This window comes from Leptosomus discolor, chromosome 8 (assembly GCF_034619465.1).
Source record: "Leptosomus discolor isolate bLepDis1 chromosome 8, bLepDis1.hap2, whole genome shotgun sequence".
NCBI lineage: Eukaryota > Metazoa > Chordata > Aves > Leptosomiformes > Leptosomidae > Leptosomus > Leptosomus discolor.
Window position 1 is genome coordinate 47069128 of NC_141398.1, and position 20694 is coordinate 47089821.

General features: G+C 36.0%; 1 protein-coding gene across 6 annotated transcripts in view; it reads right to left on the reverse strand.

Annotated features, from left to right (window-relative positions):
- Window positions 1-8079: 8079 nt before the first annotated feature.
- The window catches only part of PHKB (phosphorylase kinase regulatory subunit beta), an 84579-nt gene continuing 71964 nt past the window's right edge, over window positions 8080-20694 (reverse strand). For 5 of the 6 annotated variants that reach the window (XM_086468914.1, XM_086468916.1, XM_086468915.1 and 2 more), the window contains 5 exons: window positions 17562-17696; window positions 13458-13587; window positions 12946-13053; window positions 11446-11586; window positions 8080-9116 (listed from right to left, as the gene is read on the reverse strand). In XM_086468914.1, coding sequence (XP_086325040.1) covers window positions 8979-9116; window positions 11446-11586; window positions 12946-13053; window positions 13458-13587; window positions 17562-17696 — 652 coding nt within the window. In that variant the 3' untranslated portion in view covers window positions 8080-8978. Of the gene's footprint in view, window positions 9117-11445; window positions 11587-12945; window positions 13054-13457; window positions 13588-17561; window positions 17697-20694 lie in introns of those variants that run through there. The other variant, XM_086468919.1, reaches the window with a different exon arrangement.

Below are 20694 nucleotides of genomic sequence, written 5' to 3' on the forward strand. Positions count from 1 at the left end.
TGATTTTTTCCTACTTTGTAGTGCAATGACATCACTTAGTTTAGACCTCTGAGTATGCGAAGCTGGAATGCTATGTGTTGTATTGAGCTGATTCTGTTTGGAGTGAACATCTAAATGTGAAATGTTTTTTTTTAATACATCTGCTTCTGAACGATAACAAAAAAAATTACTGAGGTAACAGCATTAATTGTCAGTAATTTTTTGTACATGATAAATTTTTTGTACATGGTAAGATGCTTGTAATTTTATACTTACTCATTTTTGCCAAGAAACTCACGTTCTTTGTGTTTACTCATTCCTCATGTTAAATGCCAAATCAGAAAACTGTGTAATCAAAAATGTACATATCTAGGGATGACTACATTAAATCTAGCTAAAGACATATTTTGCATTTTCACGTTGTCTTTGGCTTTTCATAGCCAAACTTCCACCTAGGTATAGTTTTAAAATAAAGTATTTTGAATTATTATTTTTGGTTTTAGGTATTAACATTTGTTTTGCACAATGAAAAGGCTGTCACTTATATCTTGTTCTCCTCTAAACTTACCTTTCCTTTCATATTTTAAGACCATTTGCTTTTTTAAAATTAGTTAATGAGATAAGTTGAAATTCTTACCTAGCTCCTAAGGAATTTGGCAAGGCAGCAGTAACACCACATTATAAACTGTATACAACTGATGTTACTAGCTGCTCATTCAATTTAGAGGGTAGTTGCTATTCAGTTGCTCTAGGGGACTTACTTCTAATAGTCAATCTTGTTCATAATTATGATGCCTCTTGATTTCCTGTAGAATGAAAAAATGAATTCATTAATGTAAAATACCTGTAAACTCTGAAACTATTTAGCTGAAATTTTGCTGCAAAGCAAACTTAGATACAGGAGAACATGGAGAAATATCAAAGTTGGTTCCTTGAAAATAATGTGAGTTTCTCTGACTCTTTACTTCAGTGCCTTATATAAAAGCCATAAAATTTGATTCCCATGAATGGCATTGGGCTCATGTGAAACAGTATAGTTCCCTTGGACAGTGACATTGGAAGTATTCCTAGAAATATGCCTAGATATTTTTTCTGTGCAGGAAGCACATGGAATTTAAGATGGGTTTCAGTAAGTCCAGTGCTAAGTAGGAGATTATTTTGTTCATTTAATACTTCCCTTCCAAGAGTCACCAAAAAAGCAAAAATTACACATTCACTTCTCATTTTAATTTTTGTTATTCCCATTTCTGAGCATTTGCTTCATTTATCATTGATACGGAAATGTCTAGTGTATGTATACTAAAGGGATGGTAGAATGTAGGGACAAGCAAAAACATCAGTTTTACTGACATTGCCAGTGTTGGGGAATAGGTACTATAAGCCAAAGCAAATCTGGAGTACAACATTGAGCAGACCAGTGAACACCATCAAATAAAAAATAAATTTGTAAAAGTAAAGTCCAAGTCCTTAATGTATATAGTTTAGACTATTTATACAGTCAAATGTAATAAAGTTTCTCTACTTGTATATTAATACAATGTGACCTATGGATAAGAAAGCACTATGCAAGGAATTAAGTCACAGAAAAGATAAGTACTTACCTTGGGGAAAATTTAGATGTTCAGTACTTTCACGTGCCAACCATATCTAATAGAATCTTTTCACCAAGTGTTTGAGGTTTTACAAGGAAGATTGAGCTAAGAGAAGCTTTAACAGCTATTTGTTATGTGTTTTTTAACACTTCATAAACAAATAACGCACAATTCATATTCTTGAATGACCACTGTGATGCTGAGATTAAGAATTGGTGAACACAAACTCAAACATTTATTGTAGAGCATTCTCAAGTAGAATTGAAGGTTTTTCTCGTTCTTTTGAAATGTGTTGAGTTTTAGAATAGTTTTGTAACAGCTGTGGTTTCATTAGTTTTGTGATGAGACCTTTGAGATGAAAATCACTGGTTTTAGTAAATCCCCTATTTTGTCTCTCTCTGGAATACGAACAGCCAATTGTTCTGTCAGTGCTTCACTGACTTTTTGCTAGGAAACCTTAGTTCTGTCTGCCTGGTGTGAATCCTCATTACTGATGTTTTGTATAGGTCTCATTAGATTGGTTAAGTTTAATGTTGTTCTTGGATGTGGCTCTGGGAATTGGAATAAATCCCACAGAACTATAATTTATTTCAGCAGAACCCATAGTACTGATAGCAAAAGGAACAGGTATAAAACTGAAGTCTTTTTATAAAATAAAACCCTTTAAATTTAGTAAGCTTAAAAAAAAAAAAAAGACAAAAAGACTGTGGTGATAAAAGGCCATTTGTTCCCAGAAGCACACTAGTCATTTGTCATAATAGTAATAAGATAAAAAGATGGGTCTATATTATCTTCCAGTCTCCAATATTAGAAGATTTTCATGTTATGTTTGAGATGTTGCTACTACGCATTTAGGCTTTTGTCAGCTGAAGACCTCCAGTGCAGTTCTGCTGGCTGGTAACAGTGGTGGGAGCACAAATGAAGATGAGGTGAGACTGTGCATTGATATTTTTACCATCACATCTTCTAGGTGTGCTCTGAGATAGTAAGAAGGCCAGGAAGCAGTTTTAAAAACTGATTTTCCTGTGCCTTGTGGTTGCAGGGATTACAGCAGTCACACTCTGCCGTGTGACAACATACTTTTCTTGTGTTCCTCTGCCTGCCTCTCTCTATCTATCTCTTTTCTCTTATCTCAGATCTTACATGCCCTTTGAGAAGTCACCAAGAGTAAGACTAGAATACGGCAAGTACTACAACATAATGGGGAAAGACATTTGTTCACAAAGAAAAGCGTTTTGGATTTAGTTCGCTCAGTCAGTCTGGAGGCGTTGCATGAAGACCTTAAGGATCCTTTTTTGTGTGTTGTTGAAAGATGGTTTTGTTTCTTCTCACTTGCATGTTTTTATCTCCTAGCCGGCAATGTTAGATACCTTCCAAGTATGTGAGAATCTCTGTTAACATTTTCTTTCTAGGTTGCTTTATTACTTACAGATTATAGAACAGATGTATGTAAACACTGTAGGTTAAGAGAACGTGCTAAAATCTTCTCTAAGCACATTGTTAATGTTTCCATTATAAATTTTACGGCATGATTTATCTTCAGGAAATGCAAATTCAACTGTATAGCATACCTAACTAAATACATACTGTCTATCACTGGAACACAGGAAATTGTTGGGTTTCCTTGCCTCTGAGTCAGATTAGTCATCTCCTATGAGAGTCTGAAGTGCAGCCAGATGACTCATACATGAGCAATACCAGTAAGCTCAGGTTCTACCGGCATGGCTAACTGACAGCCCTGTTGCAGAGATCACTTAGTGATATAGGAGCCTTCAGTAAGCAAACCAGGAGATTGAGATGCTTGCATCCACCTGAGGCAATAAAGACAAAAAAGATACAGTTCAATATATAGTCCCATTCCAGTTCAAAGTGGGATTATATATTTTAGTTTCTGGAACATAACCCAGAGTGGGCACATGGACGTTATTCATCATTCATCAGTGATGTAGTAGAAAGTGGGTTTTGGGGGTGTTTTTATCAATAATTTTTGGGGGTGTTGCTTTTTAATAAGTTAGGTGTTTCCTGCCTGGATGGAGTGATATACAAGTTTTGCATCTGTGGTTTTGTACCGATGTAAAACAGTATGTCCTCTCTGACCTATACGTACTTGTGCCTGGGTGGTTTTCCTGATGTGCCAAGGCAGAGAGCCTGCAGGCCTCTTTCTTTTGATTGTTTCACTAATGTGAAAGGTGAGTAAGAAATGGTTCCTACGTGTTGTACTACTTTTTTCTGATGTGTGATGTCACCCTTTTTTCCCTCTGTTTGACCTCAGCTTCATCACTACAAACACTAGCTAGCGGCATTCTGAAAGGGTTGTCTAAGCTTTGCACCACTTGCCAAGAGGTGAGTTCAATCCTTACTGTCTGGCACTAGCAGGAAACATTATTCCAAATAGCATCTCTTTTGTCTTAGAGAGTTGTTATTTTAAGAGTCTTAAAATAAGAGACTTAATTGCTACTTTTATTTTAGATCACTTCAAAAATTATCCTGTATGTATTTGGGTGAAGACAAGGGAAGTTGTTTTGTCTGTCTTCCCCTTCCCTTGTGAGAAACATGCACTTAACCCAGAATGCGTGCATAAGGAACTCTTGCAAACCTTTTAGGAGAGTCTTTCTGATGCAGGAAAGACCCATCATGTAGGATTTTACTTTACCTGTATCTGGTGTTGCTGTATTTGTTTTCGTTCCAGCTCTTGCTAATGTGCAAAAGGAAAAGCATGCTCCGGTGGAAAAAAATACCAATAATTTATATTTCCTAATATCAGAGTGCTACATAGGTAAATGAAAAGAATACAGCCTCCTTATTCCACTCGCACCAAACGCACACCCACAAAAACACAAGGCCACACTACAAAGGGGAAATCCTTTATGTTCTCTCTAGTTAAGACCCCAGCTGTGTTTCCCTCTTACCTTCTCCCCGTCTTCACACACACAGCCCATGGCTTCTCTCCTGTTTGAGTGTGAAAGGAGCAGAAGAGGTAAGAACAGCCAGTGTAATCCAGCACGTGCCCTTTGAGCTCTCAGCCGTTTTGCAACACAGTTGCATTTTGTGTTTATGGCAGAGCATAAACTGTCTTTCTTGCTTATTTAGTTTTCCTATGCTGCAAGGCTTAGTTAGTTTGACTGTCACATTTCTGGAGAAGAGAGTATGTTTGGCAGGGGTTTTGTGGATCATAATTATCTAAAAATCCAATCAAGCCATTTTCTTGATTGATTTTTGTGATGAGATATACAGGCTTCACTGGAATTAATTGCACCTCCATGTCTTGTTAATTTATATTTTAGGTGTCTGGCTGCCCCGCCACTTCCACTTCTCTTGGTGCATTTATTTTTTCCTCTTACAAATTAGCATACAAAACTCCTATAGATATATGCACTGACTATATTGATTTTTTTTTTTTGTTAAATATATGTCTTCCAGTGATATTAGTACTGTAATACCCATGGAGCTAAACAGCATTTTTACAGGATAATTTTAAGTCTCAAAAATGCTGTTGGTCAAGCAGGTAGACTTTCTTGAATACTGTAGGAGATATATAAATATAAAATGACATTGATCATGAATGCTAATGATTTCTTGAGGAATTTTCATGGCACAAATTTAAATATAAGGTTCAAGAAAGTATTTTAAACAGCAGTGAAACCAAAAATGTGAGACCTAAATTACAGAAGCAGAGTGGTAGCTATCTAATAGTGTCATCATACTAAGCCTAAGTGTGCTGTTACCAGATACACTGCATGCTGACAGACCTCGATGAGAAAAATGTTATTCAGAAAAATGCCCCAACCATCCGTGTTTTAATAGCATCATGTTCCGTGCTCCAGGGCTAATCCAACAAAAGCCCTTTCAAACCAGTATCTCTTACTACATTTTTTTTGCTGTAGTGGATTAGCAAGTGATGAGAAGATTTCTCAGAGATAGATTTATTATTAATCTGGTTGTCTATTTCTTTTCCGTATCAGTTGCACAAACTAATATGTAGGCAAAATAAGACTGAAAATTCATATGGAGGAAAGCAGCAAAGCTAAAAGCAAAATTGCCAAGAAAGTCAGCTTTGAATTGCATCAACGTCTTACTTTCTGAATTCTCTCGAGGAATAGAGCAGCTTGAAATGTCTGATCTACTGTGAACATGACACCTATTAACTGCCACAGTCATGCACAGTGAGAAGGCAATTGTTTTGGCAAGATCAAAGGTGATGGAGTTTGGGGTTGGAGAGGGGGGCAGGTTATGTGTATTTACACCAGGAGTTGCTGCTGCAAGTTGGTATTTCCCCTCTTTCTCATAGCAGAGGAAAATGGATTTTTTTTTTTTTCTGTGGTTTGCGTAGCTGAATTAATTTGATCTTACTCTCAAAAGTATCTGTTAAAGGAATCTGAAAAAAAATTGTGTTTAAAACCAACTTGCTTTTACTCAATAGCTTTACTTTAAACTGTTTCAACTATTGTTTTCCCATTGTTTGAATGGATCCTACTTCCCTGGTGAGCAGAATAGTTTTTCAAGTTTTGGAGCACTGTGAAGGTGTATAATAAGGAAACTCAATGGTGTGAACCAATATGAACCTTTTGGGACTTACTTCTTCAACAGCTGCAGTAACTCTATCGCCAGTAGCTCTTCTAAGTACACAGGGGCCTGTATGGATTGTTGCATCTCTGGTTATTAATCCACAACCCTAAATGCATCTCATCCTCTTAAGGCAGAATGTTTTCAAAGAAATCAGGACCAAGTTTGTTAAGTATTAACCACATGTAACTTGAGCTCTGACTGTTTAAAATGGAACTGGTTTACGATTTATTTTCTGCTACCCTCTTTATTCTCACCAAGGTTTCTCTTTCCTCTGATTTCAAACATTTTATAGTGTAAGAAAAATGTTTACTTTCTTTTCTTTTCCAATTGTCTTGTGTTGTCTTTTAAAAAACTATAATTTAGTAGGCATGCTATGTGAGAGCCATTTGTATGAAGCTCCTTTCTTGTCCCTGCTTCAGGAAGAGAAGAGAAAAAAATTAATGGTATTGTCCTTCCAGACACAAGAACCTTTTTCAGAGAATCTGGACTCTGCTGGATTTTGGTATCTTCATCTTCTAGTCTAGGTACTTGTCCTTATTTAGCAGAAGTTGAAACATTGCCACAATCACAATTTAATAAACCATGTGTTCAAGGCTATAAAGGCAAACAGAAACAGTTTGCATGGATTTTCATTCCAAGTTTGTATAAGGAAAAGTGGTAACTGGGGTTTTCATTTATTTGTCGTTACACAGTTGAGACCAAGATCAGGAAACTTAATGCTTTCTAGTAACTGCCAGTACTAAAGGAGTAAAAGCAGAAGAGAAGCAGCAAGAAGTGTTAAGTGATGTAAAAGAAGCAAAACTGCTCTCTGAAGGATTAATGTGCAGTTACATTTTAAATTACAGGCAACTGCGAAACCAAACAACAGTGCTACTGTCTAGCAAAATGCTGGTGCTCCTGAAGTAATTCGTAGGCTTTGTATTTAAAGGATTGTTTCCTTTCAATAGGATTTACAGTTTGTAGACAGGAATTAGATTTTGTGTTTGTGTGGCAAGAGGTACATCAATTTCAGAGTATTTTAAAAAACACTAGAAGTGGACATGCTTGCTACCTATGTAATCACTGATCCATGACCAGTGGAAGATCTGCAAGCAATACTCTAAACAAACAAACAAAAGGCAAGTGGAATTTATTGCAGTTGGTAACTGCTAAGGCAGTAATGAAGTACAAAAACGTGAGGATATGTTGGATTGCTGTTTAAAGTAGCGGCTCATTCTGTATTTGGAACTGCTGCCAACTGAGTCTGCTGTTTAATCGTAGTCTTCTTGCTGGAGTTAGAGCAATGCTGCAGCCCCTCAGACAACATTCTTCTGTTAAATGCACTAACACACTACAGTAATGTACTCAACAGTGAGTAGTGTGTGTTTCTTCTGGATTTTCCTTCCTCATCCCCCCTGCCACCTCTCCACTATTCTTTGAATGATAAATGTATAACAGCAAGGAAGAGCAGTAGGACCACTACTCTGTTAGCCCAAAATTAGCTCTTTCAACCTTATTCATTCTATACATCACTTGACAAGAAATTGGTTAATGTTTTAGCGTTCTCTTTCAACAACAAATTCTTCTACCGGTTTGGTTGGAGAAGGATTGGTTCTGTGATTTCTGGGGAAGTTCTGCAAATCAGGAAAACACTAACCACTACCTAAGTGTGTTCAAAGAAATACTCCTGGTGTGCCCAGATTCACTCCATCACTTTTGCTATTAGTTTTGCCCTTGCTCTCTTAAGTTAAACTACCTGCCTTTAATATCACTATGGCAACAGTTTATTGACAGTTGAGTTGTAGCTGGTCACTATTAATTTAATAACCAAAATGTTTGAGGACCAGTTCTAAAACTTTAGTATATTTTATGCTGCTAAAAGAGGCACTTTTGATGATCTATTCAAGGTGGTTCTAGTAGCTCATTAAAGGTTGTCATTCAAGTCAACAGGAGCCTTGGCATGTAACTTAAAAGTATTTTTATTGACAGGTTTTTTTACAAGCATTTGCTTTTTATTACTTTCACCAAAATAAAGCATATAGCATACAGTGTTTTCACACACTTAGGAGATAAATAAATGTATCTTTAATTCTTTAATGCATTGATAGCTTATGTAATACAAAGCTTTTTCTTCACTGGTGTTACTTTTAAATACAGCTTGTTTGCCTTTTATTTTTTTAAAATAAACTTTTATCTTGTTACCATATGTTTGCCTTGTTAACTTACAGATGTTTAAACAACAATTGGGAAACTGCAGTGATATTTATTGTTAGAGTAACTTTTTATCTCTATTAGAATGAATCTGTATCAATTTATCAACTGGTAAACTAAAAAAAAAAGCCCTAAATGTATGCTGTCAGTTGAACTAACACAGAAAAACTTTAAAGAACAACTGTTTAACTTTCACCTCCTATTTCTGTGTTGGAAAAAACAATCCTATTTTCGTATTTCCACACTGATTGGTTTGCATGTTAATTATGTTTTGTTCTGAATTTCATTTAGAATTTACAATAAACTTGTTTGTAATTATAAATAGAGGTATAAATACAAAATCTCATACTGCATTTCTCTTGAAGTTACCAACTAAGTTAAATGCATAATTTAAGATCATAAATACAATCCCATTCAAGTTAATCAATTATCATAGGACTAACTTCTTGTGCTCAGCGTTTCATGCTGCATAGTTGAGAAAGGAAAAAATTAGGTGGCACTTTGTGTCTTTAATGGCACTTCTTTCAGCAAGGGATAGTATGCATTTGTATTACTAGCCAGGCTTACTTTTCAAAACAGTATTTTAATACATGCATGAAAAATACCTAGAACACTAAATGAAGCAACAATTCCTGTGCTGTGTTTCAAGCTTTAGCTAATGGTACAAGGATCGTCATTGCTTAGTTTCACTTCCCCTTCCAGCAATAAAGTGATGACAGCCTTACTCAAGTAGCTGCATGTTCCCTTTTTTCCAATTGGGTGAGTGTTGTAGAATGCAGTCATGTCATCCTGCAGGACAGGGAAAGAGGTTTCTGTTAGTGTTGATTACGTAAAGCAGCCAAACACAGGCAAACAAGAGGAACATCACAAATATGTTAGAAATGCAAATGTGTTTTTCAGACTCTACAGCTATAGTATAAGTCTGCTCAATTTTTAGAATTCTCCCACCTTTACTTACCTGAACATGTGGAGAACAGATTATAAAAATGCATTGCATTTCTTTACTGAACTGTCCAGTCCTGTACAGCTACCATGTTCTTAATATTTTTAAAAATGTAATGGGTGTCAGAGAACAACTGCTCTTGTAAAACATGCAGCTAGATGATTACTATGTGGTAAATTACTATGCTGCCACAGCATGATTGTGAGCCAGGTCCTTAGGTGTACATGTAGAGATACCAGCTAAAGATTTATTTGGAAGAAAAAAAATATTTTTTAAATGCAAGAACCAAACCACAGGTAGCACATGAACTAATTCATTAATCAGATCAACAGAATAGGTTTCCTTCACTGAACACCTGTGTTGCACAGTTAATGATATTGTTAAAACATATGCTTATTCTCAAATTATATATTGGCTGCTATAATAAACGTTCAACATTTTAATTCAGGAAATTGGTTACTTTTATAAATCAAGGGCAGAGATTGTGTGGTGAAAATATTAGACTTTGGTAGTTTTAGGGAGTGTTTGAAATTACTGGACTAAATACTTTGGACATTTATTACATGTTAACAGGGAATTAACAAAGTTCAAAACATTAGCAAGTCAGTTTAATGGAAGAGCATACTTCAGACTAATTAGGAGTTCTTTTAGCAGTGTTAGGAAAACTTGAGATGGAATATCATCAGAACAATCCTAAATAGGCTACAGTTAACTGCCAGCAGGCATATACCTGGGAATATGGGAGAGCCAGGTTCCAGAAAATTTTGATGCAAGGAGTTGGAATTTCCAGCAACTATCCTAAAGATAATATTTATAACTATAAATTTTGATTTCTTTCTAAGAGACAAAAAGGCATTATTCTAAGTAGATCTGAGCTAGGAAAAAAAAATCCATCACTTTAACAGAGGCTAGGGCAGCACCAGTAAAAACTGGGTTTTGCATGGGATTTTTCTTTCTGTTTATAGCCATTGGGGCTTTACAGCTTGTCACAGAGGTCAGTAGCATATTCAAGATACTGTGCCGAGCTGGCACTTAATAGCCATTTGTGTGGATGATAAGTCTGATTTTGCTATGGCTGCAACCACAGAGTCATTACCCTCCAAAAGAATCGTAACTTCAAGAAAACTGTGTCCTTTTAAAAACAAAGGTATTGTGTAAGGTGAGATGTTGCTAAGGCTGGATATCTGGCTTGCTTTCAAATCTTCTTACAAAAAAGTAGAGGCAAATAAATAAACGCTGAAACTTCTGAAAGAATTGTTAAGGAGCGCATCTTTTCTCATCTTTTAGGAAGTGCCGTTGCATATCAGTGTGTTACGAATCAATAGATTATTCAGAGCTAGCACAGATATCTCTGAATATATTGTGCACAATAAAGTGCCAGACAGAGCAAGGAAGATCATCTTCAGTGGCACAGGGACTTGTCCCACTGCTTTACTCCTATTTCTTCCTTCAACCAGTTCAATGAACCTGGCTTTATTACAGAAGTTCAGAGCTTTGAGGCACCAAAACTTGTAGCAAGAATGTTTAGAGGTCTTTAAAGCATAAAACCTAAAATCCTAGTGAAGTAAATCTTAAATGGTACTTAATGATCAAGTTTCATTTACTTGGATTTTAAGCCTTAGAGATTAAAAACTCACTAGGTCATGAATGCAACTATAGCACAAAAATCAGTAGCTAAAGCCAGTTTTGCATTTCAAGTTGTTGAATTAGTATTGTCAATATAAGTTCTCTGGTTACTAAATTTTTCTTAGTATCTGTGTACATAAGATCCTAAGTTCACGCTTCCTTGCTGAGCTTTAGTTTTTTCCTTCTTTTTTTGTTATTCTTAACTCTTCTCTATTCTAGTGTCCCCCCTAACTAATTCTTTCCCCTTTAAGGAGTATTATAACTATTTCAGCTTTACTCAGACTTTCATTTCGGAGCTATGTAACATTGTGAGTGTTCTTACCATACCAGTTCAAATTCACAATTCGGCAGTAACGTGCATGCACATCTTTTATCTCTGCTTGTAGGCTCTTTGCAGGCTTGTGCAGCACTTGGGTATATTCATTTCTTATTTGTGTTCCATTCTGAACTCCTATCAATTGCTTTTTATTCTGAACAGCACAGAATTAACATTTCTAACTAGCTTAATTGAGAATGGTAAATATTGTAAGACAGTAATATTTTACTCACTTGTTTTTCAGCTCCCTTTGGACTGCTGTGATCTTTCTGAAAGTCATGAAAGGCTTCTTGCACCACTTTGTCCAAGTCCACTTTGTCCTGGAACTCTAGCTCAGGATTTCTCTCCAAAATAACAGATATAACCATCAACAACTGGAAGGCAGAAAAAAGACTGTAAGACTTTAAATTTGATTTTTTTTTTTTTTTTTTAATTCAGGTGACATAAAAGCACTGTTAATAATTGCATATGACTCTTTCAAGCAGGAAGCTCTTTAATAATGGCACAGGTAATAGTGCACAGATAATAGAATTCTGACTTTGATAAAAGAATCACTGAAAAAGCAGGCTTTTACGAAAGATTACCATTTCTGGTGACTGCCTAGTTAAGGGCTGCGTAAATGATTGACATTAACATCTAACTTTGCTGGGAGCCAGGGAAGTTATTTTTCACTTTATTCAGTTCACTGTGTGGCTGCGCTAATGCTGGTGCTCAGCCAGTGGAGAGGGTGAAAAGCAGCAAACAGTGAACCTCAGCATCCGATGTTCTGAGGCATAATCACATATGAAACAATCGTACTATGACAATGTTTATAAAAACCAAAGTCAATAGACACCAATAAAAAGTCTCAGTTCAAGAGAGTTTACATTCCTTATATCTGAAAGAAGTTTAAAATAGGAAGGTGAACATGATGAGTGGCCTGTCGTGATCATAAAAAGTGGGTAGTAGAGTCTATATTGGTCATAGAGTCTATGGGTTTTGTTAATTGCATTATCTTTTAGCAAGCTTTGGGGATGTTCGAGCAGGCAGCATGACCGTTAGTTGTTAGCCGGTATTAGTATTGACACAGATCTGATTTTCCTGTGGAGGAATCCTCACAGCACCAGAGGCATATACTTGGGAACTAACAATGAACGCTGCTGGCAGCACAGATGTCGGTTACCAAGGGTACAGATGCTCTTGATGTGTTCACAAAGTATACCTATGTGCAGTCGTGGGGAGGGAGTTTAAACAGCGGCTTGCTTTACTGTTAGGTATGGGAACATAAGGGAACTGCAAGTTAGTTGATTCGGTAGCATAAAGCAACTTCCTAGACAGCCTCAGCAAAATGGGAAAGACAACTCTATTGCAGGGCAAACTGATAGTTTAGAGCAGTTTTTCCCTAGACTTAGAAAATTGTTTGGAAAAGGCATGGGCTAGGGACTCGAAAGAAAGCCGCTTTGTTATTATTATTCTTATTAGTTTTCACTCCTGTGACCTAATTCTGTTGGCACTGTCATTAATATTCACGTATTTGCTAAAGGGGAAGAACATCAAGAACTTAGTATATTCTGAACATGTTAACAGGAATCTGTTTAATCATACAAAAATCTATGTAGAAACCACTGAAGCAATTGTTTATATTTAAAATGGTATTTCTTCAAATATCTGAGCCTCAGTTACTTTTTTTTTTTCTTTTAAGCTGTAACATACTCATGTACATTATAAAATTTCATTCACTGTAAGCCACAGACCTCTACAATAATTTGCCTGTATTCCGGCTGGTCGATATTTTGCAGCATATCTTCAACTAGAAGGGAAAAATTCATTTCATACATCGTCATATCCGATAAAGTTGGTTGCTGAAAAGCAAATAATACTTTTACTCAAAGACCATTTGCAGTAAATCAAAACCACCCCCAGTTAGAGCCTATGTGCTTGTTGAATAATACTCAACTAAGAAATATGACCACTGGAAGATCAAAAAGGGAACAGATTTCAAGGTCCACGTCTTGGAAAGGATCTTCTAGACTTATGCCTTTATAAAGGTTTTCTAATAGAAATTACTGACTTCCATTCTATTCTAACTGTATTTTACTCAGAACCAAAAAGAAAACTTGATTTTTTTTTTTTTTTTTTTTAAATCATAACAGGAAAAATTACCCTAAGTAATACATTATGGCATAAAATAGACATTAATGGTAAAAAAATTTGACATTAATACTCAGGTAAAGCAGCAATAACTGAGCATCTCTGCCAGTTTTACCTGTGGTAGAAATTTCCCTGCCACTATTAAACCATTAGGGGTCCTCTCCAAGATCTGCCACACCCGATCATAGAATCCAGCAGGAGTTCGATTGAGAGACCCGTCTATCTGTCTTCTGTTTAGCCAGCTTCTGTGGACAAAGGAAATGGAGAACTTGAAGTAAAGAACTGTTACAGATGCAGAACCAGCCATATTCTGTGGTGTAAGCCAGTAAGGTAAGCAGTGACATCAAATATTTATTCATGATAGATATGTAGTGTATGTTGTGCTTTCTGCTAAAGCAACCAAAATCAAGATGCTCAGCATATAGAGGTTAGAATGTTATTCTTAGGTGTGTGCTTGTGCTTTATGTAACTGAAGGAAAAGAATTAACTGTGAAATCTATCCAGTGCAGTACAGTAACAGTAGTAGGCTGAATTCATTATGCCTAATCAATTTAAGTCACCATAAACTAAACCATACATAAAACAGAAGTCACTGTGTGGTACCTATGACAGCCAAATTTATACACACAGAAAAATCCAGTATTAACTATAATATTAAAATTCGTTTTATCATACTACAATAGGCAAAACAATTCATGATGTATTTATAGCTCAATGAAATTCTGCATCTATGAAATACAAAATGTAATAGATAATGGATTAGAAACACCTATCATTCTGATTTAAATGCTAGGTTAGAAGAACGCATTTTGTCAGGATTGCTGAAGGTAGGCTTTTTTATGATGGCATGCAGAAAAACAAGTGGCCTGTAAAGTTAGAAAATTCAACAGAATGGTTTTGTTAAACTAAAGCTTTGAACAAACTGAGTTACATTCTGCATAAATTACAAATTTTCTTTGCCTTCAGAAGCATACTCTCCCCATGTCTTTTTTTTTTTTTTTTTTTTTTTTTTAACTTACAACCATGAAGTCTGGAATTTATTTTCATAATTGTCCTTCTCAGCATTACTACAGCAATGGGGCTTTAGCCAAAATGTTTGAGACACAAGCAATGGAACTTTAAGAAGTAGCAGCCATGGGTATGATTTTAATTGGTAGAGTCACAGTATGGAATTAAACCTGTGTAGCAGTACTGCACATTTTTGACAGAAAAGTATTCCTAAAAGTTACTGTCCTTAGTTGGTTTTTAGAGTTTAAGTAGAAAATCTATTTTTAAATTGTAAGATAGTAGTGAGAGCTTCCCTAGGAAGCAAGGCTGTGATGTAAAGCAACTAATACTTTTGTGTCTTAGTTGTATAGTCCTGCAAAAGGTTGGGGTTTTTAAAAAATAAATAAATAAAAAATTAAAAGTCTTTTCAGGTCACAAACAGCTCTTTTATAACCTTAGTAAGAGGGAACGAGTACTTTACACATTATTTACCTTTGTGGATTTGTTTGGGGTTTTGTTTTGTTTTTTAGGAAAACTACATTTAAATTACTGCTTGGCAATGTGGCTTTCAAAGACTGGTTCTGCTAGGCTGTTCAAAAAGAGAAAAAGAACAAAAAAAGGGAAATGCCCTGGTCAACATCATTAACTTCATTGTTCTGCAGAACTTTTGTAGCCTAGCTCAAATGAAATTCAGTACTAATATTTTTGGGATTTTAATTTTTCCTCTGTTTGTATTACGAGATTAACTTGATATGTTCAGAAAAAAATGACTTGTCAGTAAAATTACTTGTTTATGCCAGCGTGCCTGATGAAATAACAAAAAGATCTTACGCTGAAAAACCTTAAATACTGGAGAAATGGTGAGAATTCCTTCTGAGATCCGACCAGAAAAGAGAACTCTAATTCAGACAACTCCATGTGTATTCCTACACTTTTCTTAAGTTTCTTAATGTAGCTCCCAGCACTAGAAGACCAAGCAAACACTGTCTTGGTTTTGGTTTTTCTTGAAAAGAAAGGGGGGGCAGGGCAGAGGGAGAAAGTAACACCAAGTGGTGCATCTGTTGAACAGGTTTGAGTTTTGGGTAACCAGGATATGCTTTATGAGAACAAAGGCCTTAAAGCACTTGTGATACAATAGCTGTCACTGACTTACTGTTGACTTCTAATTACTTTACCACTGCCAGGATCAAGCCAATATGCAGTGGTTTGGGTTTTTTTTTTCCTGTATAACTGTATTGGATTAATATGACAAATTAAGAAAAAATGTTTCATAAATCACTTCTCAATAAAACACTTAGCTGTCAAAATCTTGTGCCTGCTATGACAGTTCTATCTCATTCTCTGCACAGCTCTGTCCTCGGACTAGAACAAGAAAACATTCATAGAAACAAAACCACAAGTTGTGACAGAAATAAAAGGTTATTTTCTTTAATCAAAGAAAGTAGCATTTGAAGATGTTGAAAGTACTCCAGTCTACCCTATCTAAATTACTGTGGTAAAGGAAGAGAGTCCTGTAAACTGTGTGAGCAAAATGAGTTTTATAACTGTTTGGACCATTAGAAGAAGAGTGCTCTGTTTTAAAAAGGCTACTTGCAATCTTGTGACCTACATATAAACAGGTTAAAAGGAGTACCTGTGGAAGTCTGCACTCTGGCAAGACATATATAGATATATATGGTATCATATCCTGGAGCCTGGTGTAAGAGGTAGGAAAATTGCAAAACTTTTACCCTTCATGACAGCTTGGAGAGAAGTTAGTTGTGAAGGGACTGTTAGGGAGGTAAATATACCACTAGCCTTTCCTCTGTGACAAATTAATTGGCAGTGACATATGGTATAACAGTAGCAGAGATTTTTCTAACAATCACAACAGTAGGAAAAACTGTCACAGAAAGAAAAGTGTTCTGTATTTCCTGTCATGAAAAGAACTTTTAAAAACAAGTCACTAATAGGACAGGAAAAATGAGCTAGTAATATGGTACAGGAAGAAGTTAAAGATAGGAAGTTTTGAAGGATATGCTGGCTAGCTATTGTACTCAGATAACCCTCAAAAAAGAATCTTCATCCTCAGAAAATCAACCAGAGTGCTCTTTGCTGACACAGCTATTGTATGTCAAAGGAATCAAAAGCAGAAGGCACTGTGACAACTCAGGTAAGATTTCTAATGAAGGATGGTGCTTGAATTGCTTACTGTGATTGACCAGATTGTTTCCTAAATAGCATAATATTTAATGGAAAATGTGGCAAAGAGAAACCTAGAGTTGTTTTGCTAAGTTTTTAGAGGAGCAATGTCAACATAAATGAGTAGAAACAGCATCTAAACAGCAAGCATTGATAATACAACCAAGACACTGAATAGCATGTGGGAGGTAGACAGCACATAGTCAGCTAGACTGAGAGATTCTGCATCACACAAATTAAATAACAGAGAGCAGACACACGAAAGAGCTTGTTTCTCAGGCATTATAGATAGGGGAAATAAACAGAATGTGTTTTGAATTAAGCAGGAACATAAGTGCTATGATGCATGGTATAGTTCCTCATTGTTGAGAGAGAAGGCCATTGTCAATCTGGTCAAGGACTACAGAAATTATCAGTAGTATTATGTGCCGAAGTTTAATCTCACTTAACTAGAAGTAAAACCTACAGGAGGACTTTTGACTTTACTCTTGTCAATATCGTTAAGTAGAAATATTTTAACTTTTGTCTTGCACGCTTTGTGTCACAATGAACGCTCTTTTTGGCAACTAGTTACAGCTTGGAGAAAAGATTATGAGTTTCAGGCAGCATCGCTGTCTCTTGGGAATTCTAGAGAACATCTGTTTTTAATTCATAAAATAAGCTAGAAGAAAGAAGGCACTGAACAGCAGACAAACTGTTCTTACAAGTTACTTAAGTAGAGAGTATTGAGTAATTTTTGTCTTCTTTCCCTCCATCAAAGACATAATGCTTCACATTACTGCCAAAGGATAGAGGTTACTACTATAAAGTAAGACTTCCACAAAAATAAAGCTCAAAAGGGAAGACGCAAAATAAAAGAAACAATTGTAGAACCTGGACACAGGTGAAAGAACAAAAAAGGGGATTTTTGCTACCTTTCCTTAAATAAGTATATTGCTGATTACAGATGCCTGGTGATTTGAGATGTATACGAAGTAGTTCAGAAATTAAAATTACTTGAACAGCCTATTATGCATGAAAACAGGTGCCACAAACCCACACATCTCATTACCTCCCCTGCTGCTGTGGTTGAAGAATATCCAGCAGAAGCTGCTTCACTTCACTCGGGGACATCTGGTATAAGTCCTTGGCTGGCATATCCCCAGCACGGATTTTCAATTCATACTTCATAGCATGGATAATCCATCTGAAGTAAAGGTAGGAATACAGTTATTCATTAAATACAAAGTGTCCAAGGATGAAAAATTAGTCTAATAAAATAGCTCATACCCATTCCATATGGTCCTGTTATTTGGCTGTCAAGACATGCGTAAAGTAACAAACACTCTACTACTCTTACTGTATTGTGGAATTTACTCAGATTTTCTGTTTGTTTGCAATATGATACAAACTGAACGGGATAATGCATAAATTTTAAGAAACGGGTTGTGAGGCATGCTTTTCATAGAGAAGATACCTTTGACCACATATTCCCCTACATCCCACATTCATTAAGACAAACATTTACCTGCCTTTTGATGTTCAGATTCCTACTCAAAATTATGCACTGACAGTATATGCATGCATTTTGCTGATGAGTTTAAAAAAAACCCCAAAACATAAAAATTAAATTATTTTACATTTTAAAAGACTTCAGGGTTTATTTATAGCTTTAGCCTTTGAAATTCTATCACACTTTTCTTTCTTTTGCTACTCCCTTTTGAAAAGACTTGATTAAATAAAAATATGGCAACAGTGAAGATTTTTCAGCCTTAGGTATCAGAGACACAGAACTTCGCAAATTGCTGAAGGAAAATACAGAATTTTATTCTATGCATTATATAAAAACAGTGCTACAGCTTCTAATATAATATCAAAGACAAAATAATGTATGGAAAAATCTGAAGCAAGGTAACTGTGCATGGAGCCCAGTCTTTTACCATCTACATTGTTTCAGTTCATGTAGGTATTACTATCAAAAGGGAGAAGAAACTTAAGTAGTTTTTCTTCAAACAGTCCATCATGTAACACCTGATCAAGTCTGGGTTACATCAAAGAGCCTTACTCTGTTTATCAAAAAAGTCTCTTAAGAGAATTACCTTGTCATCAGTATAGCCACTTTCCACAGTCATTTAATAATTTAGCCTAAAAGGTACAGAATGTTTTTGTTTGTGTAAGTCAAGTCACAACCTTTTCTGAAGGGTTCTTAGTAACTACACAGAATTTTGAGATGTCAGGCCAAGTGATTCAATGTTGCTGTAAATTTGAGGTTTCTAGGACCATTCATTGAAGGTGCAAGATACAAGAGATTATTAGGCAACACGGACATACTACATTATCCAGAACACACTACTTTTATTTTAGTGGGTGAATAGTGTCATTCTCTTGTTACTAAGATTAATAAGCACAACTGACTTAAGAATTTGTTTTCTTTTCACTGATGACTCAAATGTATCTGTGTGGAAGTCATTCACTGGTATTTTCTCTTTGCAGTGGCCTACAAAACAGCAAAGTCAAGAGCTCGTCACTGCTAAGAGGTGGGTAGAAGTCAGTTGGTTGGAGGTTTTTACAGTAATAGGGTTGTCAGGAACTTGATCTATTTCAACATGAAACCCTGAAAACAAATCAATAACAAGACACTAAATCAAGTCATTATCAAACTGGTATGGTGTTTCTGCGAGAAGGTTAATTTTGCTCACTGGAGTGGGTGATAACACGGAAATAAAGGAAATTGAATCTCTAACATTAACCTTGGAAGAAAGAAAAAAAAAATTGCAAAAAGGATCAGCCACAGAGAATGAGGAAGGGGCAGCAAGAGAAGTAATATGGATCTGTAGAGGGTACAGAAAAGCTATTTACGTGCAAAAGGATAGGTGTACTTGCAGTTAAATATAATATAGGTGTTTCAAAAAGTTTTTTGTTTTATGATGACTGGAATGTACTGCTAAAGTTGCTCAAGTGGAAGCATGAATCTTGTGTGCTAGAAAAAATGACTGCTGGTATCTACCTACAATGCTGAAATGCTGTATTTTCTCTGTGAAGAAAACATGGAAGATGGAACACAATTTCTGATTTTTAAAGCATTCTCACTAATTCTGTAAATCTCAGTCAGCAGCACCTGGCCTCTTCAAAGAAGTGCTTATTCAAATGCATCTGTCTCAATGTGAAAAAATAATTGATTTCTGCAGGTAGCAGAGTAAATGCAGATACCATAGAATATAATAACACTCCAGCACAGACTATTTGTAGGTCACCTTATCAAAGAACTAAATAGAACAATCTAGGAGGTAAATGATGTTTTAAACTTGATTCAGGTTTGTGGTTCCTAAGCTATGTATAGCTTAGCCTAAACTACTTAGTATAGCATTGGACACTGATGTCACTGATGAACAGTCAAGAAGTGTTATGTGTGTCTGTAACAGGGATATTATTCAGTTGGGGGGGTTGTTTTGGGGTTTTCTGAAGAACAAAAAGAAGTTTTTTAGCAACCTTATAGGACAAATCACATTTTTCTTTACCATGGCAGTTAAGTTATTTTCTGTAGAGAACTGCTCTTGAACAATGTCTTCCTTGTGCCAGGTACCAGATATTCAGATTCAAAATACTTTAGGAAAAGCTGTAATGGTAAATACGTTTGAACTGCAGAAGGCTTTTATTATCCGAAGTCTCCATTACAACACTCTAAAAGAACAAGCTATCTTTTTAGGCAGATGATTGTGCTGAAACTCTAAAAAGAGATAGTTTAAGTACCTTGAAACACTGTTTCCAAGGGATTTTTCTCATGGTTGCCAGACTTCTAAGATGGATTTAGACAAGGCTATATTATGAGCTGAGCACTTACTAGAAACCAGAGAATGCAACTAGAAGCATACGTTAACCTGGAGGAGAATTGTGTGGTTTCAGAAGGGAATCAAATTCATGCTGCAGCCTTCCTAGGTTATTGCATTTACAGTCTCTACCCATTTGCCCCAAACCTACATGACATAGGTGACTGCTCAAGTGAGCAAAAAGCTTTTAAAGGCCTCGTCCAGGAGCTTTAATCCTAGACTGCACTTTTCCCTCCTCCTTCCTCAAGTCCTGAAGGTCTCTGACAGTAGAAGCTCTTACTGTCCTCCAACCGTTGATTCTTCCTTCCCTGCCAGTACAGTACATCCCTAGCCTCCAGCCATGTCCCCCTAACCTGCCTGATAGGTGGGCAGGCAGCA